The following is an 11,038-nucleotide window of genomic DNA, read 5'->3' as shown; positions in this document are numbered from 1 at the left end:
ATTTCATTTTAACATTTAAACTTTGTTGTGGATTGTATCCATTGATTTATCAGTTGTTTGTCCTCAGGGTTCACCTCTGGTGTTGATTGAATAGCCACACCATCAGTGAAAGATGGTCAGCAGATGGCGCCAACACATGCTAAAAGATATCTGTGCGTGTGTGTGCTGGTGTGAGGCACACAGTATCAGCATGTGTGCATGTGTCACTTAAGGGAGGAAGGCATCCAGCTTGGGAAGATTTTGGGGGAAACCTCTGTTGTGCACTCCTGGGAACTCCAGCGATGACCGAGCAGACCACCCTCTGACAGATTCCAGTTATATTCCAATAAGGTGCCAAACAACACAGTACAGCACAGCACAAAGTACAGCAGAAAAACAAACTTCCTGCCAACCACAACGCTTATATTGGATGATATGATTAAATCCAATTCTTATTTCCACCCTTATTTTATAAGGGGGTCCCATTACGTTCAGGATCTATTTTACAAGAGAGACCTGGCCAAGGTGGTAACTGTACAGAATCACAAATTATGGTGAAATGCTACTTATAAAAATGTTGGTGTCATTATACTGTATAGAAGCCTGATATTATCCACATGGTTAAACTGTGGACATCTCTTTAAACTTGTTGATAAAGTACAAGGTTGAGGAGAACCAGTATGTGTCCAGCTATGTGGTCATAATACGTGTCATTTTGAGCTGCAACATTTCCTGCAGCATTTGAATAAAGTCAGGATAGTGATTACACTGATGATGATAAGGATTAGAAAACATTCAGTCATGTTGGAATATTTCTGGCAATTTGTTCTCAAAGACTCAAAGCAGGGCTTACATTTCACACTTAGACACATACTACACAAAGGGAAGTTTTAAAGCTTTTTTTGAAAATTGTTTCACTAAATATCTTGAAATTCAAAGGCAAGAATTAGATATATCAAAAGTATTCTAAAAGTGATTAAGTGTTCTTCCCCTAAAATACATATCTACCAGTAAAGAGAAATCTTTAAAACATTTCCCCATAATTTGGGTAGATAAACAAAACTGAAAAAGTGATTGAACAATTTAAATGAAAACAATAAATCTTTGGCAGTTTACAGAGGTTGTTGGTTTGGAGGCTCTTAAGATTTTTACTATTAACTTTTTTCCTATGGTCACTAGGCACTATGGTCAAAGTTATACACTTAGGGACTTAATAATGTTTTTTGACGATTTTCTCACAATCACAATAGACCATGTAAACAAAATGTTGTATAAGAGAATGACTTTGGATATTCCTCAGAAGTTATTGAAGGGTGAATGTCTAATTAATCATGTTTCCTTTCATGTTTTTTCATGTACCTTTATACGACTCTTTAAATTACTTCCACAGCTTCAGTTACTGTTATCTCTTAACTGTGTGACATATGCCTGGTGGGTATTCAGACCCTGTTTGAACCAGTTTTGACAAATACTCTACCTCGCTGGTTTATTGGTTCACAATGAGACAAAAGACAGACGGCATGAACACGAGAAAAGTTAAGGCAGATGTTTGCTCCAGGCGGTACAACTATTTTCTTACTCTCGGCTGTCACGCCTGGATACCAAGATGTACAGCGACCTATACAACACTGCTGTGCAAACCTCTTAATCTGAGTCAACCATGTTGGTTGCTGTCAACACATGTCATAAGAATTAAACCTGGGAGCACTGGCCCCTACACAATGCATCTATGGTGTTTGAAGTAGTGTGATTCATTCAACACTGAACAAACGCAATGTTGACCTGTCACCTACAGTATGACACACATTCAAAAGCTCTTTGGATGTGTAATGATTTAGACATTTTCATCCATCCACCCATCCCCGCATTAGTCCATTAATCTATTTCCCATTCATCCAAACAGTTATTAAAATCATTGGAGGGTGAAGAAACACCAGAAGGTTGGACCGTGATGCGGGGGCAGAGATGGCAAAAGTAATCACATTATTTAGTAGAAATACAGACACTGAACCCTGTTCAAAGTTGAAAAACTGATTCAACTTCTTTACTCAAGTAAAAGTAAGAAAGTACAGGCTCTGAAAACTGCTCAGAGCATAAAAGTACTTGTACTTGTCAGTGAAGGACATTTCTACTGGCCCTTTCTGTGCAAAGCTACCTGAACATGAATGTTTCTATATCACATTTAATAAATGATAACTTCTCTCAAATGTATTAAAACGAAAACCACATAAGTAAAGATGTTTGAGTTAAAATGTAGGGAGTAAAAGTAAAAAATAGGTACTCAAGTGAATATCAGGTACCTGAAAAATCTACTGAAGTACAGCGATGAAGAATTTGTACCACCTTACTTCCTAGCTTTGTGTGGGGGTCATATGTACAGTTTGCTCACTCCACCTTTGTTTTAGTGATAATAGTATTCTGTGTGGATGTGTGGCATCCTTACGCTTACTCATCCCCCTCATATGAAGAGGAGCTGTTTGTTTTCACAGAATGCATCAAGACTTTTTTCCTTATCTGCTGCAAATGAGTCAAATGATAACATTTACACCATCACCTCATCATTAAAAATAATGAATCAGAAGGATCTTACAAATGTCTAAACAAGATGACATAATATACGTCCACGAGCGCAGTTTCTAGTTATGTCATCGCGCCCACTTCCACTTACCATATTTGGTCACGGGGGCCATGTGTGCCTCCACTGCCATGTCATGACATCACCGCAGAGCAATTGTTTTTTATTTGGGTGAACTAGAGCGTGGTAGCTGGGCTTTCCAAGAGTCCAAACACAAAATTCACAAAAGTTCTCCAATTAGCAGAGCAGTGTAAACAAAAAGACGGGATTACAACGTCAGAAATGGGGGTGGGATCAGGTGGTCACTGTGGGGGTAAACATTGAGGTAAACATAGGTGATGAGTCAGATCATGCGCTGGGGCTTGTTCCAAGTTCGCAGAGGTAACTGGGTAACTGTCGGAAAAAACTCCAAACACCCACAAGTTTGAACTGCGCAACAATTGTTTGTTTTTTTTTACTCCCAAATATAACCAGCTTCTTGGAAGAAGTCCAGTCATTGGGGATGAATATGTTAGAAATTGAGGCAAAACAAGCCTTATCACTTGCTAATGGTTAATTGTTTATTCTGACCTTAAAGATGAGTCATATCTAAGTGTGTCTCATCTTAACCCTTGCATGGACTCTAATAGTGACCTCTGTTCAACATGTGGCATTCAGGTCCCTGAATGCCACATATACTGTGCAAGTATGGCTGAGGCTCAGATGCATCCCTGGTTAGGGGCTCTTTTAGTTTGTCTGAACTTTGTGGACCAGTGGTGGCTCACATGCACGATAGAACAGTCCAAATAGGATGTTTTGGCTGGTTGGCTACCACTCTCACACTGTAAATACTTAAGAAAAATTATCCTAAATTAAGGAAGGTAATATTATGGCAGCAAGGAGCATTCAACATGAAAAAACAGTAATTTTCTGTAAATTCTGACTTGTAAATGCAACTTTAGAATCAGTACTTCTTTTAGTGTGGATTGTCACTGTAGAAGTTAACAAACATAGTAATGGTATTAACCTTGATTTTAACATTTCAAAGTAAGTAATTTTCAGTTAAATTGTTTTAAATTTTCATGGTAATTTACAGTAACAGTTTTATTTCATGTGATCTTACATTGGAAATGTTATGTGTAAAATCAGTGAATCCTAGTCTAGGTCTCGGTCCACAGCAACCAGTCTGGCTGACATGTTTGGGCCCTGCAGGAAAACCTCTTGTCCTCTGAAAAAAAGTCTAGTGGGAGGTATCCAAAAGGTTTTGATAAATCTCAGGCACGCTACTGTGTGAAAGTTAGGTGTTACCTGCTAGAGGGTATGCAAGCCGTGCCAGGTGCGGTACTGTGGAAACTCAGACACATGTATATCCTCAGAGAAATATGTGTTAGCGTGTCACAGTTCACTTGCTCCCCAGTTTTAAATAATTAGAAATCAAGTGCACCTTTGCAGGCAATATGTCAGAGATTATTGGAATTTACCAACATCAAACCACTCAAAGGTAGACGCCTTGGGAGTGTTTGGAGGTGTTTTCGGTATAAAGGTATAAAGCTGGCGTACAGTGCATAACCCCATGTTTTTTAATTTAACAGAGGTTACTGTCGTGAACTATCCAAATATTTGGACAAATGTTTTTATTTCAATGCTCTGACAACACTGTTTGTGAGAAAAATAATGCCAATAATTCTATTTATGTTGTAGCTGCTTGTGATGACCATAACCCTTCTTTTTTCTCTGGACCTGAGCCAGTATAAAAACACTATACCAAAGATATAGCCTTAATCCTATTGGTCTGATTATTTTAGGATACACATCATCAAATAAGACTTTTTGATCAAGCTGCTATCTGATATTATGACTGTGAGGACAAAAGTGAGGCTGCAACACTTGTTGATTCAGCTGAAGAGAAAAGAAAGCAGAAAACCAACAGTAAACAACCCTATTGCCAGAATGAACAAACCACAGATATGTTTGGATTACCCAGTTTTGTTTGCACAAATATGGCTGCAAAGAGCTGCAAATGTCCTGATGGTTGCTGGTTCAAATGGTAAGTGAACAGTGGTCTCCGACAGTGATCAATATGTAATGTGGTATTGCAGGAATGTCGATATGATATGTTTGAAACATACAAATTTAACGTATCTATGATTTGTAGAAAAGTACAATGGCAACATTTTATTCAGGCCATTGGCCCGATTGTTAAATAGCTATTGTCGGATGCGGGACTGCCAGGAGATTTAAGATATATGACTCAGCAAGTTTTTTAAAAAGACAGAGTTGAACTGGCTCTGCTGTATGTTGATAATATAGAAACCTGGAGCCAAAAATCTGCCTTTGTTGCATGACTGTTTCCTACAGTAGCAGTGGACGTGTTTGTGGTAATGTGTTTGGCAGTTTCTGCAGATAGGAGGCAACTCAATTTAATTCATGACATATCAAATTGTGGGTTAGTATTGCAAGTCTTTACTCAAAAATCCTAACCGGCTTTTATGTTGTGGTTTTGGCATGCCTGCAGCCTATTGGGGTTACATGGGAGTCAAGTGTGAGTTACAGCACCAACAGCTGAGGTTATTTAACATGTGACAGCCTGCTTCAACAGGAGGAAGGAGAGATGTCTTCTGCAGTGGTATGTAACCCTGCATGTGTGCATTTTGCAGTTTTCTTACCTTGGTGCTTCTCTGTCAATCACAGAGGTATGCTGATTTATGGATTCTTGCAGAAGCCATGGTAAAAAAAAGTAGAGATGCGATATATGTCCTTATATATTCCTAAAGTTACAGTCATCACAAAAACTCAGATTCAGTCAAAGTTTTAGACTTTTGTATAAAAGACAGTTCCTCACAAACAGAGGCATCAGGTAAGGACCCCTTTCTGGAGTCTAGATTTAGTTGTTTGTGGTTTAAAGACAGCAAAGGAATGGTGGAACATCATTCTTGGCTGAATCTCCTGTGACAATGGTGGTGATCGAGGTGGTGAGTTTTGCAACGCTCAATCTATGCGAAGGAATCTCATTTAAGATAAGAAGAGAGTATTTCTGGAAATATGCCTGTTGGCTTTTTTGCCAAGAGGTAGATGAAAAGATTGATGTTGTAGCTGTATGTTAAATATAAAGTGACAGCCTGCAGCGGGTTAGCTTAGCGTTGCACCAAGACTGGAAGCAGGGGATAATGGTTAGCCCGACTCCGTCCAAGGGTGAAAAAATCCACCCATCAAAACCTACGGAGGTGCTCTGCGTTGTGGTGGAAGCTGGTTGTCGGTTTATGTTAGTGGACTCAATTTCTAAATGAATGTTAGCTACTGTTTCTCTCTGTTGGCGTAGCACAGAGAGTCATTGAGACAAAGTACTCAAGAACGTGCATAAAGTCACATCCGTTGGACTGTCACAGAAAATCAAACTCAAATCCTTCAGAAATCCACAGTCCAGCAGCATTGAACAACTTCAACAAATCATCCACAGGCTTGTATATTCAAAAGAGAGAGATGGACAATCTGCTCACATATGGCCACTAAAAAAGTGATTAAATCAAATTGTAACATAGAGCTCCTTTAAAGCTCCCTACTCACCACTTTATATCATGTTTGCGAAGTTTCTTGACTTCCTGTTGTCGCTGTGAGTTTGCCCGGAAATCACCAGAACTTCTAGTATCATATATCAATAAAATGCAAATCAAATCGTTACTATTTTTTGTCCTTTTATTCATAGTTTCTTCTGAACAACATGCATATAAGGTTATGTGGTAAGGTTATTCATCATTTTCCAGTGCACATTTTAAAAAGGTAACGGAATCTTTATCAAAATCAGATATGACGATGACGTTATTAACCATCATGTCGTATCGAGGACTTGCCTGAATCATACCACACTAAGAAAACCCAAGACCCACACTTTCCTTTTTGACATGACTTTCTCCTGCTTTCACAATAGAAAATACAGAGACATGGATGGTGATGGTGAAATGTCAGAGGCATGTGGATGTTCTTTCCAGACACAGCTACACCTCCCACCTCACTGGCTTAAGAAGCTACAGGGGTAAGTAGCAGAAGAAATGTTTACACGTAGATGTTTCCACATCCAAAGTGCTTTGGCCTCTTGAGTCCTTGGAGTTTCTCATCTGCTTTACTCTTTAAAGTTTCTTTTTTTTATGGCAAGAAGACAGAGACCTCATGTATTCATGTTTTTAAATATTGTATCACATTAATTTATGTCACTTGTACAAACCCTGGATTTACAAATAACTTTATAACTATAACGTGTGTACAGATCAAACTAATCAAACGCTAAAAAAAGGTATTTGAATTGATACATTTTTACAACATACAGTATGTAATATTTCCTATCATTACAAAATAAAACAATGCGATTATTTAAATGTACAGTAAGCTGGTTTTGGCTTTTGTTTGTGGTACGGGTGAAAGGATTTGTGATTTATTCATTTCTAAGCGCTGTATCTCCTCACCTTACTTTAACCAATGCCCATATCTGAGAGCGCCCATATCTGAGAGCGCCCATATCTGGGACACTGATGTTTCCTCAGCCGTTGCATGTTAAATTTCTCCTTTTGACAACATTCCTCAAATACTAGTGAGCTAGTGGAGATGTAATGGTTTGTCTATTTGCCACAGCCTTGTCTTTCATAGGTCTTTATACAGCTTCCTCTCATCCTCAGCAGCTTGTTATTCTACATCATTTTCTTCTTCGTCTTCCACACCAGGCAGCTCTTTCTCTGGCAGCACGCCGTAGCTGTTGAGGAAAGCCTCCACATCAGTGGCGAAGAACTCCTCGTTTAGGTGCTGCGTGCAGGCCAGGAAGTTCCCGAGCAGCTCTCCGGCCTTGTACACCAGCAGTGTAGGCAAAACCTCATCTGAGAAGCGCTCAGCAGCACCAGACGAGACAGCATCGATCCTGCAGAACTTTACGGTGGGATACTCAGTGGCCAGGCAGTCCAGGCAGTTGTTGAGCTCCTCACAACCTTTGACTCCGATCTTGTAGATGTGGACGACCACCACTGTGCTGTAATGCTCCTTCTCGATGACTTCCAGGAAGGCCTCTCCGCTGTCCAGGTCGTGCACGCCTTCAAACTTGGGCCCGAAGCTGAGTTTATCATGCATCTCCTGCATGCACCGCTTTCGGTATTTCTTTAGACATCCCTCATCCTCCTCCTTGAGAAGTTCATACTCTTGCACACTCATCTGAAAAATGACATTAAAACATTATCATTACGATTTGCCTTTTCTAATGGTTATTAGAGTGATTCAGCCATCATTAAGGTGACAATATTTTAAAATAATTCCAAAAAACTCTCATAAGAATTCCTTTACTTGCAGGAATACTAGTGCTACACTGAAGATCCAACCCAAAACATTACAATTCATTCAAGTTATAGTAGTTTCATATTGCACAGTGCCAAAAAATCTTAATCAAAGCACAGTGTTTGCTGCCTATCAAAGAAAAACTCATTTTTGCTGTTTTCAGTGTTACCTTGCGGTTAAGGTTTGCTCTGGTGTCATCTTTCGGCCTGCCTGGGGATGACATTTGTCTCAGAAGTTCCTTTTTTGCAGGAGGCAAGTTATCCTGGTCCATACTCTCCAACTTAAACCTCCTCCAGTCATTAATGACTCCTTTTGGACCTTTGGAGAAGGCAAATAGCATTTTGTATTCAGTTAACAAAGGCTTTAGGTAAGAAGTGCCTGGAAGAAGTGATACATAAATCAATTAATTATTAGACTGTATGTGTTACCAAGTATTTGGTAATTCAGTATAAAGGTGGACAGAGGCATCCAAAAAAGAAAAAAACATTTTGGAAGGAGACACAGTTCAGCCCTGGTCCAGCAAGAATAACTGGTAAATGGTAAATGGTATTGCATTTCTACAGCTACAGACTACTTGAAGCACTTTACAACTGATGTCACATTCACCCATTCACACATACATTCATACACTATTGGCAGAGGCTGCCATGAAAGGTGCCGACCTGCTCATCTGGAGCAATTTCGGGGTTTAGTGTCAGTGTGCTCAAGGATACCTCGACATGCAGCCGTGGGAAGCGGGATTTGAATCAGTGCCCTTCTGATTACTGGACGACCCATTCTACCTCCTGAGCCACAGCCGTCCCCAAATGATCAATGATATATAGAATTTAAAGCACAGTGACTAGGCAGCTATGAATCCTTGGTAGGCATTGTATCCCATTTTAATTTGGGGATTAAAGCTTCATCCTCAACCCTCCAGGACGCACACTAATTGCACCACTGTTGCATAAGAAGAAGATTAGGGCGTCAGTTAAACTGCCAAATCTTCACAGATCTGAAGCCTGCTTTACTTTGTTTGTCCTATTGTCTGTTTACAGCCAACTGGCCCGTAATCAATCTTTTTTTTTTTTTTTACTACTTTAAAGCAATTTATATTAAAAGCAATGACTAAAATGTGTGTTTACACACATTGATTGATGAGGCACATGCACAAACCACCAGGCTGTTAAAAAGTGATGTTTGAAAGCAATGCATGGACTCACCTGTGTGGGTTGCAGTCTCATCCAAGTCAATCACTCTGTCAGCCATTTTTCTGGTTAGCTCCCTGAAAGACAAGAAAAAGACAGTCAGACCAGTAGATGCAAAGGAGGTCATTCATGAGATGTGGTCACATTATGCTTTAAAGTGGCAACAGAAAACCGTCATCCCCCCGGGGCACTGCTGCTACAAAGACAACTGGAACCAGTGAAAATGTGGATGGTTTTATTATTCAATATCTATTACATTGTGCAGTCAACATATACTTCATAATGATACGTCGAAGCACAAAACTTCTCTAAGTTGTTCATGGCCTGTAAAACTTGCTTGTTCTCAACTCTAAAGCTACAGATTTAAAATCTTTGCACTGTGACGGATCTACTGGATACCAAGTTAGTCTCATGATACTTAATTTAATTAATGCTGTCTAAGAGGATTACCCAACTGCAACAGATCTGTCTCCTGCTCACTATTGTTTTAAGATAGAGCAGATGGGCTTGGCAACTAAACGAACATGAATTCTTAAAAAACAAACAAATTGTACAGCACAAACAACGTTTGCATTTCAATTGTATAAGTTGTTTTATAACACATTTTATGACTATTTAAATATTAAAAACAGGAAAACAAAGTGAATTCTTGTAGGTTTCATATCATATTCCTTTTCTTCATGTGTGCATTTAGTGTCATTGGTCAATGGATTTTCAGTAGAAGTTATCCTGTGGTCCCTCTTCTCACACCTCTTTGTAATGTGTGTGGTGTCAGAAGATGTGTGTGACATATGCAGATCCAGTATCTCCTGGCCTATGTCCACGGTTTCAATTACTGTAGTCTTTCTTCCTGCGCGCAGCCAGGGTGCTGACCCGGGCTGATGATCTTCCACTTCCCTGACCCCCAAATCCACAAATGGAGATTTGCACTGATTAGTTCTAGCATGAGCGCATGAAGTCTTGGGAAAATGTTTCGATTCTTTTTGTGTGTGAGCAGGACACAAGACAATAAACTGTTGTAAACAGCTGACTTTCAATTCGACACAGACCCATGACTGAATTCAGTTTCAGAAGAAAAGGTCATTTGTTCACGATTTACTCTAAAACAAGACAGAAACGTATCCATAATTACAAAAAAACCTCTCTATATGATACTTTATGTACTAACGTAGTGTACGTGGTTAAGTATATACATGAAAAATCCCAAATGCCCCCAAAGAGAGTGTCAAATGTATGGAAAAAACATACAGAGCAAATAGCTTCAAAATTAGACTTCCCATTTCAAACATGTATCCTCAAAGTTTCATCTCATTTTACTTCATTATCTTCAAAAAACAAGAGTTTTTCTTACCTCCCACGTCACAGTGAAGTCCTCCCTTTGATTCAGAAGCTAAACCTTGCACTGGTCCGACACTTGATCACTTCACTAAGCTATCTGTTGCTGGACGGTGTGTGTTTTTGTGAGTGTGCACGTGGGTTTGCCAGCCAATGAGCTTGGTCTAATGGAGATTTCAAAAAAGACCCTATAGAACAGAAATAGAGCATAGATCCTAAGAGGATTTCACCTCAGGAATTAGAAGCCGAAGCCACTTGATGACGGCCCAATGAAGGCAGGGAAAGGGACAGAGAGAAAGAATAAGAGAAAGAGAGAGAACAAAACACTTTATTTATTACTTTAGTAAGTTAAGAGAAGAGCCTCCTCTTCTCAGGAGCAGTACACAACAGCTACTGTGTTGTATTTCATTACTGTAAACGGCGCATCAAGAGTTAACCCTATCCCTGAGATGAACTCTCAAATAAAAGGATCTTGTCTGGAATTCAAAGTTCTGCGAGGCATCTGGAGCTTCACACGGAAAGGAACACATGAAGGGAATCTTTTAAAGCACAAAACACCTCTAGCTACGGGTGGGGAATGTTTAGTGATGCTTTATCATGCGCTTCTCCATTATTTTCAACACAAACATCACATTGTAGTCTCTCATTCCTTTTTTTAACTATGGTTTTCCTT

General features: G+C 39.5%; 1 protein-coding gene across 1 annotated transcript; it reads right to left on the bottom strand.

Moving 5' to 3' along the window:
* Positions 1-6,208: 6,208 nt before the first annotated feature.
* Positions 6,209-10,499, bottom strand: pdcb (phosducin b). Its single transcript, XM_030434472.1, has 4 exons — positions 10,382-10,499; positions 9,046-9,107; positions 8,013-8,161; positions 6,209-7,723 (listed from the first exon to the last, which is right to left on the bottom strand). The coding sequence occupies exons 2-4, from the start codon at positions 9,089-9,091 to the stop codon at positions 7,208-7,210; spliced, it is 711 nt and encodes a 236-aa protein (XP_030290332.1). The 5' UTR covers positions 9,092-9,107; positions 10,382-10,499; the 3' UTR covers positions 6,209-7,207.
* Between the last annotated feature and the right edge of the window lie 539 nt (positions 10,500-11,038).

This window comes from Sparus aurata, chromosome 11, assembly GCF_900880675.1.
Source record: "Sparus aurata chromosome 11, fSpaAur1.1, whole genome shotgun sequence".
NCBI lineage: Eukaryota > Metazoa > Chordata > Actinopteri > Spariformes > Sparidae > Sparus > Sparus aurata.
This window is presented reverse-complemented; position numbering and strand designations above follow the sequence as displayed.

Bases quoted from the DNA above. Each gene is read 5' to 3' on its own strand.
- pdcb (XM_030434472.1), bottom strand. From the start codon at position 9,091: ATGGCTGACAGAGTGATTGACTTGGATGAGACTGCAACCCACACAG. The intron at 8,162-9,045 runs GTGAGTCCATGC...CCTTCTCCAAAG, and splicing joins TGAGACTGCAACCCACACAG to GTCCAAAAGGAGTCATTAAT. The intron at 7,724-8,012 runs GTAACACTGAAA...GTCATTTTTCAG, and splicing joins GAGCAAACCTTAACCGCAAG to ATGAGTGTGCAAGAGTATGA.